This window comes from Eleginops maclovinus, chromosome 11 (genome assembly GCF_036324505.1).
Source record: "Eleginops maclovinus isolate JMC-PN-2008 ecotype Puerto Natales chromosome 11, JC_Emac_rtc_rv5, whole genome shotgun sequence".
Taxonomy (NCBI): Eukaryota; Metazoa; Chordata; class Actinopteri; order Perciformes; family Eleginopidae; genus Eleginops; species Eleginops maclovinus.
The window spans coordinates 24,726,537-24,742,317 of record NC_086359.1 but is presented as its reverse complement, the minus strand read 5'-3'; the positions used below and the strand labels follow the sequence as shown (position 1 = coordinate 24,742,317).

Below are 15,781 nucleotides of genomic sequence, written 5' to 3'. Positions count from 1 at the left end.
TCACAACATCATTCATTTTGTTGGCAGCTCATTCCTTAAAACAGAAGCCTCTGATTGCTGGGGGAAATATGAAGAGTATATTTCAAGCATTTTATGTGAATAAGTTATTGGGACTTTTCTATCAACTAGGATTTGTTAGAAAATGTTTTCAACTTTAGTTGACTGAATTTAATTGAAAATTAGGCTGATTCACACATGAATACTACTATCTAATATATGTGTACATATATATTTAAGAAGTACAATATAAGCAAAGCACAACTTTATGGTATAGGCCATATTCCATTATACTTTTAGAATTTGCTGCGAGATATTCAATCTGCAGGAAGGATCTTTAGAGTAAAAAAAAGAGTAAAAAATTGTTGGATATTACAACTATAGCATTCAGTTTGAGAAATAGTAGCTGAGAATCTTGAACTATTGGCCTTGTACTTTTACTGTAGGTTTCACATGAGAAGCGTTTGGAAAACCACGGCTGTGATGTCATGGAAGGTCCCTCCGTGGAGTACATAGATGAGAGGAGGAGGAAGCACAGCAGAGTCGTGAAGCGAGCGTTACTGACAGACAGAGATGGAAGTGAAGCTGCAGCTCTGCGTCTTCCTGTTACTCGTACAGGGTGAGTCCTTTACTTTCAGTACTAGCTAACAGGCATATGTTGCTGCTAAACTAGATGGTCCTAAACCTTTTAAACGGAATGTGACCACTAAAAATGGCAAATGATCCTACCTGATGTGAGACTTTGCTTATGACTTCATATGACAGGATCATCGGTCCATCGCAATGTTTGATGGTATTTGTTTTTTGGGGGGGTTAGGGTTAGGGTAAGGGAGTAATTACAAACTCTGATGTTTCAGACAACTAATACACTTTCTATAATGCCTTATAATCATAGTTATAACATATTGAAATCTACTTATAGCACGCTAAGTAGAACTCTAATTTCTAATAAGTCACACTGATTATAATTTTAGTAATGAGTACTTACACATATTCACAATACTTTATCAACATAATCCTAGCACATCGTATTATTAAGCGTTTATGCATGATGAAAAGGTCATGTGTCATACTACTTCATGTAGTGTTCACTCACAAACACTACATGCTGGGATTAAAGTGTTTTATAATTTCCCATTACAGCAGTGGTTATTACACATTATAAGGTGATTTTAAGTTATGGAGGTCATTGTTTGCATTCCTTTTACCACCATTCCTTTTAGCATTTTTTCAAATGTGAAATTGAAGAAATGTAATATCTACACAACCCACGCCTGTGAAAAAGGAGTGCTCACTGATGGTGTGGATGGTGTCAACATGCCCAAACTGATGTGTTTCCAAACAGCTTGACATCTCACCCCATAGGAAAGAAAAAGCCCCCAGAGCCCCCTGATCAACCTACAGCCTTTCCTTTCCACCACCACTGCTTTCTCTTTTACCTCAAAAGAACTGACCACATGACTTCCTGTCCCAGCTGCAATACAGTATGTGTGACATGGGGGCTGCGCACACAAACACACAGGATGAGATGAGTCAAACTGTGAGAAACAAAGATTAAACATTGGACACCTCTGTGTGCGAGGGAGGGGACAGGATTTAACTGCTCTTGACTTTAATTCCACTAGAAGTTGTAATTTAAAGAAATGTTACCAAACTGTAACGGGTAGAAATGACATAGTGCTCTGAGTGTGAAATTGTTGTCCTATTTGTGTGATTGCAGTTTCACTTGCGGTGTGGAAGCATGTGACTGTTCTGGAAGGTCACACACTCATTTTAAGCTGCCCAGTTATTGATGCTCACAACACTAAAATGGAATGGCGGAACCCTGAAGGACATATTATTTTCTTCAATCATAGAAAAGGTAAATGAGACAAAGGTGAAAGCACCAACACAAGCTGTCAAATCATTTGGCAAAAAAAAAAATCTCTGACTATTTAATTGGGCCTATTAACATCTTTTTATCTTCCATCACTCGCTGCCAGCTTCAGGAGACAAACGCTACAGCCTCAACACACTGTGCAAGTCAGAATACACCATCAGTATTTCCAAAGTCACCTTCAACGATGGAGGCAAATACACGTGCGCTCAGTATGGTGATCACACAACAGAGACGGAAGTGGAGGTCACTGTGTTAGGTGAGGATATGACTGCTTACAGACTGTTGAAGCCAGCAACAACATGATGTTGACCCCCCATGACCATTGCACTGAAAGTTTGCTGAACATTTTTGTAATAATATAATGACATTTGCTGTTTTGATTCATTCAAAGGCTTTCCAAAAGTGAAGAAAGTGAAGCATGAAGGGAGGTATATTTTACAATGCACTGCTCAGGGGAACCACTCTCCTCCAAATATCTCCTGGGAATTGGATGGTGGACCTGAAATTCGTGGTAAGTTTGTTATTATTGAAGATGCAAAAAAAGCAAAAAGCTACATTGTTATGAAGAGGTTATCTAATGTGAGGCATACAGATAACATTTATTTCACTCACAAAGACGCATCCCCTGCCATCTGTAGCTGCAGGTCTGTGATTTTGTATCTTGCACACTGCTATTCTGAAACTCTCAGATTATCATGTACCAGTATGGCCTTCTGATTAAGGTTTCACTGTGTCCAATATTTGTGTTCCCAGTACTCTTGTACTCTTGTGAACACCGAGCCCTGTGCTGAGATTGAATTTGAGGTGTATTAAAATAAGTTTCAGCCCCCAGAGACTGGGTTCATCTCACCCACTAATCTGTCCCCCTTGTGCTGGTATAGTAGTTTGTCAGATTGTATTTAAAGTTGAAAGATGGCCATAACCTTTGTAGAGCATTATCATGGCATAATTAAAACTTGAAAAGTCGGGTTACTCAACTTCATGGATATGTTGAATGCCACGAGTTGGTAATTTGATTTTTTTTTAGAATATTAGGGGCTACTAATAATACACCAAATCTTTTTTTAAACATTCAAAATCCATTTAAAAGACAGAATGCTAAAAGTATTATTTTGGCAAGAGACTCACAACGGGAAGGTATTAGACTGAAAAGGGACTGGTACGTTGATTTCAGTCATTAAAAGTCCAGATTGTTGTGATTGTCCTTCTGTATCTCTTTTTATTTCTTTACAGTTGTAGCATGTTACTGTTGCTTCCTTGCTGGTTTGTCTGCTGGCTCTTGGAATCCCCTGAAATACAACTATTTCTTTACAAAATAGTGATATTAATAAATGATGAGCTCTAATCATATTTTTGAGTACTACTGATTACCTGCTTGAAATGAATACTAATGAAGTCCGTCCCATTCCACAGTTTATCCCCAACTCCAGCATGAAGATAAAAAATATGTCTCAATGCAGATGCTTTTTGTTGGGCCAGTGAAGGACCAAGTCACTGTGAAATGCATTGTTCGCCATCCAGCTCTGTACTCACGAACTCTAATGCACTTTGTCAAGATAGGAAGAAAGGGTGAGTAGAATGGCTTTTTATTTGAAATACATCTTTCCCTAGCTCTCCCCAGAATCCCCATCAGAGAACATGAGTGGAAACAATGGTCCTAGGATTAAGCAGAACTTGTTTACTTAATACCTCTAAATGAATATTGAGAAAGTGTTGTATTAGAGGAACAGGGAACTGTTGTCGCATCGTCACAAAACAGGGAAAGCACAAAACAGAGATTTTTTTTTCATAAGAGACTCCATGACACAGTCCACTTCACCAGAGTGTGAAACTTGACAGACCAAAATAAAGTTTAATTTCCTCTTTTTATGTGTGGCAAATAGTCTGATTTCTTCCTTTCAATTGAACTAAAACAGAAGTGTGACTTGCATGTTGTTTAAATGTCAGCAGGGATTTTCACCTTTCATGATGCAATGCCTTTTCTGCTTAATAATAACAACATAAAACCCCTCTCTGTCACAGCAAGAAAGTACCAGCACACAACCACGACCCGCTCTCCAACAGCCCGGCCCCCAGGCTCAACAGAGGCCCAGAGAACAACACGGTATATCACAACCACAGACCTGAAAGGGCCTTCATCAGAGGGCCCAAAGTTACCAACTGATCCCTCTACTCAGACGGTCACATCAGCAGGGAACCCTGCTTCATCCACACACTCACATCTCAGCGGTGAGTCTAACTGTTTTCCTGTGTATATGATGGGATGTCATATGGACGTCCAGTGACAACACATCAGATGACATATGCAGACACGAGATGAGGGACACAAAAGAAACTATCCTAAAGAAACATCCTAGCACAACAACAGTAACAGTTTATTTTAGTGTTTGGAGTCTCAGAGAGGCAGAGCAGATACATCAGAGTCAAGTTGTGATTTTTGATGCCTAAAAGATGAAAAAAAAGAACTCACACGAGTGTCAACATCACAACAGTATCTAAAAAAGGAATGTCAAAATAATGACGTGGATTAAGGAACCTTAAATGGGTTTATTAATAATTGCTTTGCTTTATTAATAATTGCTCTGTACAAAACAAGTAAAATAAGTTGAACAACACTGTCAGCCCATGTAATGTAAACTACATATATCTCAACTAATTTAGATCATAACCCCCACTGTGGGTGTGAAACCACGAGATGTGTTTCCTGTGACGGAGGGCTCAGAGCAGTGTGTGAAACTGTAGACTGTATGTATTCATGTAGGTGTTTTATTAATTCTGAAGATGGAAGACTGAGGCCTGGCAACTTTTCATTTAGCGTTACAATTCAGTTTCCAGCATCTTAAAGAACATTCATCAATTCATCTGCTTGATTTATGCATTATGAAAATGTATTTCCTAAAAAAATTAAGAATAAAAACCCTGTGGCTTCTATTTTCTCATACGGTTTATTTATCAAAATGTCATTTTTCTTGTAGATTACACAACAACCTTAGTATTATCAGACTCAACCAGGAGGAGGAATGACACCAGCAGTAATGCAACAAGCACTGCAGGTATTAGACATACAGAGCTTTTCTAGGCAAATGGCAGTCTGATCCCACCTAGTGGTAATTCTAAATAACCACAATTGTTTAATACGAATTTATAACATGAACCTAACAATAGTGTCAACATGAACATATTAAAACGTACAGTATCTAAAGAAGGAAAGTAAAAAAAAAAAAAAACTGTATGATGTGATGTTACATTCAAGTGACACATCTCTGAATAAATACAATTGAGTTGTACCATTTAGAAAATAGGGTTTATTCAGCATGCAGCAGTTGATCTAAATCTGTTATTAATTGTACCTCCATTCTTCATAATTCCTTAAAGGCTGGACATCTGTCTCTGAGACAACAGAGGAGATCTCATCCTTTAACCACACAGAAGGGAACGACACAGGTGAGTTCACACTTTGAACAGTGCAGTGTCTGGAGACTAAAGACAGTCTTGTCTTTACACATACAGTACAAATTGTATAAAGCATTTATGGCAATTGCTGGACTAACTACCATCCTTCTGTGAATTCCCAGGAATCTTTAATGACCTGAAAATGCGGACAGGAACAGAACGAAGTTCATTACTGGTCTTCCTGGTTACATGTCTGATCTTCGGGCTTCTCATTGTAGTCATTTTTTTCGTCATAAAGCTGAGGAGAGCACACATCGCCTGGAAGAGAGGTAATCAGAATGACTCACTTTATACTAGATATTGTCTAGTAGTTAAACCACAAAGCAGCAAGTAATTGAAATTAAAACAAATAAAAACATATGATAGTTTTTATTGTTACAGAGAATGAGGACTCTGATCCATCAGAAGAGAGCAATAAATCCAAATCAAGCCAGGAAGAGAAGAACTCCCAAGGACAAAGGCGGAGAGGTAAGCAGATGATTCAGCATTTCTTTTAAAAGCCTCTTTCCAGAAGAGTTATGGACATGTACTGAAAAACATTTGTGTCTGCGTAGACTTTAATCTAACTGCAAACAATTCAATTCCACATATTCCTATGCCTTGTGAAGACAGATCGTTTACAGAAATATTGTGCTACTTTAATGTGATCATAAAATCCAGCTTTTAGCTATAGAGAATGAAAGGCTTGGCGGAGAATGAAGGCTGACTTTCGTCAGTCTTGTCAAACGAGGAAATACACTTGTGCCCGTTTCTGGTGACTCATCTTTCTTTCGACAGGACAGTATGAGTCAATGTTTGTAAAATGCTCTCTCTTTCAAACAGGGTTCTTCAACACAGCATTCACACAGTACGTTGTTGAGAAACCAACAGTGATAACCTCGGTGACAAACACAGCTGCGATGGCAGCAGCTGGGGCTGAATACAAAGAGAAGACTTCTCAACATCCAACCCCGGGACAAACATTAACCAATCAAGACATAAAGGAGACAGAGCTTTAACAATCTGTAAAATACAGCATTCATAAAATCAGCAATATCATGACTAACATTATAATGTTAACAGATGAAGCTGATAAGCTTTGTTGTTATTGCACTTGTAAAAAAGGATGTAGGACTATTTTTACACAGAAAATAATATGGTGACTTGCTTATAACTGAAGTTTTTTACTTCACTGTACATTATAAATATTGTATCAATGTGACATTTACATATAACAATAAATTATATTTTTTTGCTATGATATAAAAACATCCTTTTGAACATGAATGAGTTGTGTGCGCTAAGTGGTGTCTGGTGATGTTGCCTAATGTAACTTCACATCTATCCTGCTTGTTCCTCAAGGTATGGCTTCTGGTGAACAAAATGTGACTATGTATCATCAATCAAAAATTGATTTCTTTAACTCCAATACGACCACCTTTCATTAGTAGCTCTCCCCACTAGTTATATTTAGGAAAACCTCTAAATTCCCCAATCCAAGCTGTAAATGAACCATGATGTTCTGTAAAGGGCAGTTTTCAGATGTGGTGGCCCCTTCAGTTTGAGTTTGATATTTGTGTCATAATAAAAATGAAGTGAAATGTTCACAACAGTTTGTTTTAGTGAGGCTTGACTTAGCAGTGTATAGGTAGAGGTAAATATGGGTCGTTATGGTGGGTGCGGGTGAAGGGGCCTATGGCAGAATTAACTCACTGCTGCTTTCCATCTACTTGCTATTCCTCAATAACTTCTCACTCGGATGAGATGGCTTCAAAATCATTATACAGATGAATACTTGGGAAATAAAAAATGGTTGTTTGTTACCTAACTACATCTTGTATCACCAGACAAAGCCACCGTCTCGAGCCATGCGGTCTTTCACAGCGATTATGAAATAAAACAGGAAGTAAGCTGGATCGTTATTTGCGTCATCAACGACTCTAAGCCTCATTGGTGGACTGTTTAGGAAAGACTCCAAGACTCGACATCTGATTGGCTGTTTTGCCGGTCATATATAAAGCCCGGACAGCAGTCGTTCCACCCTTTCCCCTCTCATACCGGCAAGGACAAGTCACCCTCGCCGCTGTCCATTCCAACCCAACACCGAAAGTCATCTACGGTTCAATAATTCGGTAAGTACTCTGTGATTTGCAATAAATGTTTGAGTTGTATTCAACGAAACTCTCATGGGTTGCTTCAATTTAATTAAGTGACGTTAGTGTTAGCATTATGCTAATGCACTCTCATCCTCGGGAACGTTAACATGACAAACTACATGAAATGAATGCTGGTGTCTAATAACTGGTTCCATGGATAACCGATTTTGCCTAATAACCGTACCGATTATTCTACTTCTAATGGATGTAGAAGCTGAATAAACGGGCATTAGCATAGCTAACGTTAGCTTCTTATCAGAGCATACGGGTGGGGGTAGGGATTCTGAGACGTTCCAGAATGTTCTCGAACAAACGGCGTCAAGCTAGCCTACTTGACTGTACTTCCGGTTTCTTTTCTCTTTTAAATAATTAAGTCCTTGTATCGTGATTCGTCGTTTTTAGTGTTTATAGTCTGTCTTTAAATCTGTAAACCTTTTTTTTTTAAATATCTTTTTGTAGGGTGAAATATCTAAGATCTGCCTTTATCCATTTCCGGTCTCTACTGTGCTAACTTGTACATTTGACGCATTGCCACAAGGCTGGGTTTAGCAACATGCTCTCTGCAGCAATTATATGCTTGTAAATAAATGGCAAATCGGTAGTGAATATTATACAGGTTGTTAAAGGTAATACATAAGGATAAAATATATTTTCCATTGGTAACTACATCACTTAAACATGTTATTAACCCAATATTGAGGTGAGTTTGGCTAGTGTTAATTTTAATAACCTTATATATTCTCCCATAAGTTTCTGTCTCTTCTGAACTCTAGCCCAAACGACAAGTCTTCATAATTGGCGGTTGTTACAGTAAAGCCATAACTAATTACCTGTCTTAGCAACTTATTATTTTAAGTTTTAGCTGGTATTTGTGTTCCAGTGTCATGGGCTGAAATGCTTCTCTTTAATGTTATTCTAACCAACATTTTAACTTTTTTTGGTGTAGGAAATATGTCTAAGGGACCAGCAGTTGGTATCGACCTTGGGACCACCTACTCCTGTGTTGGTGTGTTCCAGCATGGCAAAGTTGAAATCATTGCCAACGACCAGGGCAACAGGACCACACCCAGCTATGTGGCCTTCACAGATTCTGAGAGGCTGATTGGAGATGCAGCAAAGAATCAAGTTGCCATGAACCCCACCAACACAGTCTTTGGTATAAATACATTTGTATTTTATGGCCATGTTAAAAAACAAATCAAATTAATTGAATAGTTATTATTTGCACATTAAAATGCAACCCTACCCTGCCTGATCATGAAATGACTTCAATTTAAATGAATCGAGATGAACTAAAGACACTTTATTTGTATAGTTTTCAAATAAACTACTTCCTCACTGTGATGATGATTATTCCTGCCATTCGTAGTTTCCACCAGAGGTTGAAAGACCAAAGATGGCACAAACCTTCCTTGGATGTCTGAGTGATCTTAATGGAAGTTTGCATTAGAGCTGATTTCCTTTTTATTTTGTGAAACTAATGTCGTGCTTTTTTGCAGATGCTAAACGACTGATCGGTCGCAGGTTTGATGATGCAGTTGTGCAGTCAGACATGAAGCACTGGCCCTTTAATGTCATTAATGACAACACTCGCCCCAAGCTTCAAGTTGAGTACAAAGGCGAGTCAAAGTCCTTCTACCCAGAGGAGGTCTCGTCTATGGTGCTAACTAAGATGAAGGAGATTGCTGAAGCCTACCTCGGAAAGGTATACAATCTGTCAGAGTTTAGGACATTTAACTGCCATCTTTGTTGTACAGTATGCTAAAATGTATCTTCTCTTTTAGACTGTCAACAATGCTGTGATCACAGTACCTGCCTACTTCAATGACTCCCAGCGCCAGGCCACCAAGGATGCAGGCACAATCTCTGGCCTTAACGTTCTTCGTATCATCAATGAACCAACCGCTGCTGCCATCGCCTATGGGTTGGACAAGAAGGTAAAAAACGTAACTAACGATTTCAACTTTCTTACGTCTTGATTAACAGTGTTATAATTAAATGCTGTCTAATGTATATGGCTGAATTTTTTTTAATAATGTTATCCTAATTTCAGGTTGGGGCTGAAAGGAACGTCCTCATCTTCGATCTTGGTGGTGGCACCTTTGATGTATCCATCTTGACCATTGAGGATGGAATCTTTGAGGTCAAATCTACTGCTGGAGATACTCATCTTGGTGGGGAAGATTTCGACAACCGTATGGTCAATCATTTCATTGCTGAGTTCAAGAGAAAGTACAAGAAGGACATCAGTGACAACAAAAGAGCCGTCCGCCGTCTGCGCACAGCTTGTGAGCGGGCAAAGCGCACCCTGTCTTCCAGCACCCAGGCCAGCATAGAAATTGACTCTCTGTACGAGGGAGTTGATTTCTACACCTCAATCACCAGGGCACGTTTCGAGGAGCTGAACGCTGACCTCTTCCGTGGCACCCTTGACCCCGTCGAGAAGTCACTCCGTGATGCCAAGATGGACAAAGGGCAGATCCATGACATTGTGTTGGTTGGTGGCTCAACCCGTATCCCCAAGATCCAGAAGCTACTCCAAGATTTCTTCAATGGAAAGGAGCTCAACAAGAGCATCAATCCAGATGAAGCTGTGGCTTACGGGGCTGGTAAGTGTCATCGCTAGATGGTGCCACACCATTTTAATCCCATCTAACATTAGCTGCATTGTGAGAGTAACTCAACTTTTAGCAGTTAGAAATCATGGGCCTTAATGACATAAACATGAGTTTGTAACTCAAATTGTCTTTTTCTCCTTAAAGCTGTCCAGGCTGCCATCCTGTCTGGTGACAAGTCTGAGAATGTCCAGGACTTGCTGCTTCTGGATGTCACCCCTCTCTCCCTGGGTATTGAGACTGCTGGAGGTGTCATGACTGTCCTGATCAAAAGAAACACAACCATTCCCACCAAGCAGACTCAGACCTTCACCACCTACTCTGACAACCAGCCTGGTGTGCTCATCCAAGTAAGCATGACACCAATCATACGCGTTTCTCAATTTCGCAGTGATGACTATTATTCCTGCCATTCGTAGTTTCTACCAGAGGTTGCAAGACCAAAGATGGCACAAACCTTCCTTGGATGTCTGAGCGAAATAAAGTTGACTAGAACGGAGTATTACTTCCAAATTCTGTGCTTAACCCTTCATTCTTCCAACAGGTTTATGAGGGTGAGCGTGCTATGACCAGGGACAACAACCTGCTGGGCAAGTTTGAGCTGACAGGCATCCCTCCTGCTCCCCGTGGTGTTCCCCAGATTGAGGTGACATTTGATATTGATGCCAATGGCATCATGAATGTTTCTGCTGCAGACAAGAGCACTGGCAAGGAGAACAAGATCACTATCACCAATGACAAGGGTAAGTTTCAGACTTAAATATTTGAACTCTAAATTTATCTAAAATCTTCCCCCTTCACAAATGTTTGATGTTTTGCAATTTGTTTCCAGGGCGTCTCAGCAAAGAGGACATTGAACGCATGGTACAGGAAGCTGAGAAGTACAAGGCAGAGGACGACTCCCAGCGTGACAAGGTGTCTTCCAAGAATGGCCTTGAGTCATATGCTTTCAACATGAAGTCAACCGTGGAGGATGAGAAACTTGCTGGTAAGATCAGTGAAGACGACAAGCAGAAGATTCTGGACAAGTGCAACGAGGTCATTAGCTGGCTGGACAAGAACCAGGTATATATTCTGTTTTGTAGTTTTGTGAGCCACAATATTAATTGGTATTCAATCACTAAACTTTATGGTTATTTGCAGACTGCCGAGAAGGAGGAATATGAACATCAACAGAAGGAACTGGAGAAGGTGTGCAACCCCATCATCACCAAGCTGTACCAGAGTGCTGGTGGTATGCCGGGTGGTATGCCAGAGGGCATGCCTGGTGGATTCCCTGGAGCTGGTGGTGCTGCACCTGGCGCCGGTGGGTCCTCTGGCCCTACCATCGAGGAGGTCGACTAAACATTCCTCACTTCAGCTCCTCTCCTGAAATGTTTTCTAAGAAAGTAACCCTCTTTTAGCAATAGTAACAACAATCTAAAGAGTGCAATTTAACAAAATAAAACTGGGTTCAAGGATCACACTTATTGCATGGTTTGCGACACAACTGGGAACAACTTGTAGTTGGAACCAGCTGTCTGGTAAATTGTTTTGTATACAAGGATGTCACTGCCTTGACAATAAAACAAATCTTAACCCTTTGTCAATTTTGTTCCATTTTGCCAAGCGCTGCGCTATTATTGCATATTGAAAAATGCAACTTGAATTTTGTCTTTACACTAATGCAAAAATGACGATAGGGATTTATTTACAGCGATGGGTAAATTCTATTTAAGGGGATCAGTTTATATTTCAGTACCTTGGACTGAGATGTTTGTAAATGGTTCCTAAAGTCAGTATGTCAATCTCTTAGTTTGTGTACGGAGATATCAAGAGATTGTCTCCCAAAATCCTGAGGATAAAAAAAATCTGCACATTAACTGTCATAAAGACACAGTTCCATATACACACACACACACTTAACAGTCACTTTAATGATATTACAGTTAAACAAATCAATATGAGTGCAAAAGACTGGTCCTCCTGACAGTGATGAAAAAAGCTGTTTTTTTTAGTGTGGCGCTCGACCTCAGGCTGTGGACCCTCCTCCCTGAAGGCAGGGGGGTGAAGAGGCAGTTGGATGCAAACTTGTGACCTTTCGATGAAATTATTCCATTTTGCCCTCTAATGGTTTATGCTGTCTTTTCCATCACAGCTGAATAACTGGGCTTCCATGGAAATGTAATTACAGTATTTTGTGGAACAGTCTCACTAATGCAATTGCATCATTGACATTTATTTTAAAGGTGTATGGTCCATGGTTTTTAAAAATGCATGTTTTTATACATGCACTCACTAGTTTTTTTCCTCACTAGTCTTGTTTTTTGCCATTTTACACACTACTAAAGAGTAACCTACCCTGAATATCGGCTGTTCTACATTAAGACTAAAGTCACATTCTTATTACACTGAGGACAAAGCAATTAGATTGTTAAACTGCTAACTGTGAGCTGATTCTAAATGTCTACAAAGCCCCTTATGACTGACCTCATTAATCTGGTGTGCGTAGTGCCATCAAGCTATAAAAGGAATAATATTTATCAGAATAAATAGAACAAGTTGTTTCAGAAATATTTTGTTGTTGGGGCAGTTTTAAGCTACAGAATAATCAAAACAACTTTCCTGACAAGTGAATTCTCATTCCTTAAGGATATATGAAAGGATAAATCAATTAAAAACATGTTACATCTGGTCACAATTCTGTGACTATTTTCTGGCTAAAAATGTTGATGGATTAGTTGTTGTAGGATTTCATTAAAACATACATTTTATATCCCCCCAAGTAATTCTGGGAGTTTTTGCCAAATCCAAGACGCTGCAGAACTGACCTGATCGTACACTCATACATTCATCAATTATTTTACTGCAAGTAAGTACATCATTAGGTTTGACATTTACATTCTTTTAGTGAATACCCGACTCCATGCTTTTACTTAACCTAGGCATGATTTCTTCTTTCTTTTTTTTTTACTTTGGTAGGCATGAATTTCTAATTATAATCCATATAGTTAACTTTTTATTATTCTCTTTCCTTACATACTGTTAAAAAGTAGTTTGAAAGGTAATGTTCTTAGAAGGTGCCAGGGTTCATCTTGGATGTGTCCCTCTAAATCCAGGATTAATCCAGGTCAGTGTTTTTTATATACGGTCCATAAAATTCAAACCAATCATCCATAGCCAGGAAAAGGAGGGTCTGGACTGTCTCTAGGGACTCGAATGAAAACAATTGCACAAAGTTAGAGTTTTATCAAATTTACAATATATTTTTAGAGTATCTTTTACTGTGTTCCTTTGGAAGGAACTCCCCATAGTCCCATCAGATAGGCCTACATATGTTTATCTTATTTTAATCAAATGTTCACAGGTATACAGAAATGTGCTGCCCTTTCGCCTATTTAGAGGTCAAAGGTCTAATGCTGTGTCATAAAAATCTGACTAGTGGCCGTGGCGCAACTGGCTGGGGCACCTGGACCGTATGCTGGCGACCCGGGTTTGATTCCCGACCCATGGTCCTTTCCGGATCCTACCGCGACTCTCTCTCTCCCACTTTCCTGTCACTCTCCACTGTCCTCTCCGATTAAAAGCAAAAAGCCCCCAAAAAATATTTTTTAAAAACAAAAAAATCTGACTAGTATATAGCCTATAGTCAAAGCTTTACAATGATATTTGACTAACTATTCTGCACAGGTTACACTAAAGCAGTCAAGTGGTGAACGTAAGGGTGAAAAATATGGAAGCCCATTTCCGCCAGAAAAAAAAAGTAAAAAAGTCGAAATTATGAGATAAAAAGTCATAATTATGAGATAAAAAAGTCGAAATTATGAGATAAAAAGTCATAATTATGAGATAAAAATTATGAGATAAAAAGTCATAATTATGAGATAAAAAGTCGAAATTATGAGATACGAAGTGCGCATGCGCCTCAATGGCAGTGTTCAATGGTCCCTTCATTCATCATCTCGCTGCCTAACCACGCTATATGCAATCCTAAATGAGGTAACTATAGGTGACTTTAGTTAGATCGGATGTTAGACGTAATCGTTAAGTCTTTTAGTCTGTCGTTGCTGTTAATTTAGCTTCGGATATGTGAATATGTCATTGAACCCATAAAGTTTCGTTGTAACGTTCACGCCACTAAATGGTGTCCCTGAAATGACAAGTGTGTGTTAACCGTGTGTTTACTGCGGCAGTGAGTAGCTTTATTTTACTCGAAGGCGGTTACAATACCATATCAGCCTAAACATATCTCTGTAACCAAGAGTTGGTAAGTCAAATATTGTCATAGCTATATCCTACTGTTAATTAAACGTGACGCTGTGAAGACCTAAAGCATGCGGCAATACAGATATTTTAACGTTACGTGTGCACCGAGTTGTCCGTCGCTTTGGATGAAAGCGTCTGCTAAATGACTGTAATGTAATATAATGTAATGTAATGTCCCCTGTTGCACCCACAACACTTAAGCATATACTGGTCCTACTCAAGCACACAAGTGCACTGTTCAACATTAGCTGCACTGCAGAAAAATACATTTAACAGGTATTAATATTGTGTGCCAACCTACCATATTACAACAAGAAGACAAAGCTTAAAATGAAGCAAATCATGTGCCAGGATTAATTAACAATCCCCAATATTTTTACACACTCTGTCTGACTGAATATTATTTACCTCCTAGGTAGAACTTAATGAGGTTGTATTGACTTGGAACAACCACCGAGTCCGCCAGGTCGACAACTCACGATCACCTCATGGACGTCCCTCCATATTGCATGCAGTCCCTCAACTGTACGGAGGCAGGGATTGTTTGCACCATGTGGACCTGGAGAAGGTTAATGTATGCCTTGAAGAGTGTGTGTTCAAGGACTTCCCATGTGATGAAGATGTGTTCCATATCTGCGTGGACCTAATGTCAGAGCATAATCTGATACTAACAAATGATGTGTTTGAAACAGTTAACCTGTATATTGAACTCAGACAGCTGATATCCAATGAACTAGACGTAGATCCTTAACTTACCTGGGCCTGTCACATTTTCTATTTGTTTCATTCCAGGACAAACTGAAACTTGTGCACTGACTGAAATTTGTCATATATTCACACATATTTTAACCTGTGATTGAGAAAAATATAATTGTAGCTATTTTAGAGACATTAAAGATGTACCAAAGATGTTCAGTTCTGTCTAACAAAATGTATGTACACACAAAAGTACTGTGTTGTTTTTACATTGACTATAAAAAAATGCAAAATTCTCACGTGTTAAATGAACTTTTTATTCAAATACTTAAACAATCACAGCATACAAAACTGCACTTGCTTTTGGTTTAAATGCATTCAACTTGCTTAAGTAGGGAGCCTTAAATAATAATCCATCTAAAAGTCTTGTGGAAAGGTTGACAGTGCCAAGCTGTCTTTTGGTACATAACATCAGCACCTGAACAGAGCATGGTGTGCTTGAAATATGAAATTTGAAAAAGAAAACGGAAATTATAACAAGATAGGATTACTATGTGATGTGAGAGAAGAGGGAACTTTGTGAACACAAAGTTCTAAATCTATCAAGTAAACATAGACTCAAATTAATTAAATTTTCTCTCATCCCAAATTAACCTTTGACATCACAATATTTGATTCCTTGAATAACCATAACACTATGTTCTCTGAAATAGCAATGCCCTGCTAGATTCAGACTTGATAGTTGTAAATAAATTCCCTCA

General features: G+C 39.0%; 2 protein-coding genes, 1 long non-coding RNA gene and 2 other non-coding genes across 9 annotated transcripts; 4 read left to right on the top strand and 1 right to left on the bottom strand.

The window, feature by feature from the left end:
- Positions 1-525: 525 nt before the first annotated feature.
- On the top strand, positions 526-6,731 carry LOC134871876 (cytotoxic and regulatory T-cell molecule). 4 transcript variants are annotated; one of them, XM_063894877.1, is made up of 11 exons: positions 526-616; positions 1,718-1,858; positions 1,980-2,132; positions 2,268-2,387; positions 3,290-3,445; positions 3,899-4,105; positions 4,852-4,929; positions 5,252-5,320; positions 5,452-5,598; positions 5,711-5,797; positions 6,152-6,731. In XM_063894877.1, exons 1-11 carry the CDS (start codon positions 571-573, stop codon positions 6,325-6,327), a joined length of 1,380 nt encoding a protein of 459 aa, XP_063750947.1. In that variant the 5' UTR covers positions 526-570; the 3' UTR covers positions 6,328-6,731. The 4 variants fall into 4 exon arrangements, with proteins under 4 accessions (XP_063750947.1, XP_063750946.1, XP_063750948.1 ...); XM_063894876.1 differs by having other exon boundaries at positions 5,696-5,797; XM_063894878.1 differs by lacking the exon at positions 4,852-4,929 and having other exon boundaries at positions 5,696-5,797.
- LOC134871888 (uncharacterized) lies at positions 4,803-7,415 on the bottom strand. Its single transcript, XR_010166752.1, has 2 exons — positions 7,133-7,415; positions 4,803-5,587 (listed from the first exon to the last, which is right to left on the bottom strand). It is a non-coding gene; the product is annotated as an uncharacterized LOC134871888 (long non-coding RNA).
- Positions 7,266-11,662, top strand: hspa8 (heat shock protein 8). 2 transcript variants are annotated; one of them, XM_063894872.1, is made up of 9 exons: positions 7,266-7,440; positions 8,411-8,620; positions 8,964-9,169; positions 9,249-9,401; positions 9,518-10,073; positions 10,227-10,429; positions 10,624-10,822; positions 10,912-11,144; positions 11,223-11,662. In XM_063894872.1, exons 2-9 carry the CDS (start codon positions 8,416-8,418, stop codon positions 11,421-11,423), a joined length of 1,956 nt encoding a protein of 651 aa, XP_063750942.1. In that variant the 5' UTR covers positions 7,266-7,440; positions 8,411-8,415; the 3' UTR covers positions 11,424-11,662. The 2 variants fall into 2 exon arrangements, with proteins under 2 accessions (XP_063750942.1, XP_063750941.1); XM_063894871.1 differs by having other exon boundaries at positions 9,249-9,410.
- Positions 8,800-8,892, top strand: LOC134872820 (small nucleolar RNA SNORD14). The gene has a single exon (XR_010166867.1). It is a non-coding gene; the product is annotated as a small nucleolar RNA SNORD14 (small nucleolar RNA).
- LOC134872821 (small nucleolar RNA SNORD14) lies at positions 10,465-10,557 on the top strand. The gene has a single exon (XR_010166868.1). It is a non-coding gene; the product is annotated as a small nucleolar RNA SNORD14 (small nucleolar RNA).
- Positions 11,663-15,781: the final 4,119 nt, after the last annotated feature.

Excerpts from the sequence above, each read along its gene's own strand:
- hspa8 (XM_063894871.1), top strand. The coding sequence starts at position 8,416 with ATGTCTAAGGGACCAGCAGTTGGTATCGACCTTGGGACCACCTACTCC. Across the intron at positions 8,621-8,963 it reads CCCCACCAACACAGTCTTTG|ATGCTAAACGACTGATCGGT; the intron begins GTATAAATACAT and ends GCTTTTTTGCAG. Across the intron at positions 10,823-10,911 it reads CACTATCACCAATGACAAGG|GGCGTCTCAGCAAAGAGGAC; the intron begins GTAAGTTTCAGA and ends ATTTGTTTCCAG.
- LOC134871876 (XM_063894876.1), top strand. The coding sequence starts at position 571 with ATGGAAGTGAAGCTGCAGCTCTGCGTCTTCCTGTTACTCGTACAGG. Across the intron at positions 2,388-3,289 it reads TGGTGGACCTGAAATTCGTG|TTTATCCCCAACTCCAGCAT; the intron begins GTAAGTTTGTTA and ends CCCATTCCACAG. Across the intron at positions 5,798-6,151 it reads CCAAGGACAAAGGCGGAGAG|GGTTCTTCAACACAGCATTC; the intron begins GTAAGCAGATGA and ends TCTTTCAAACAG.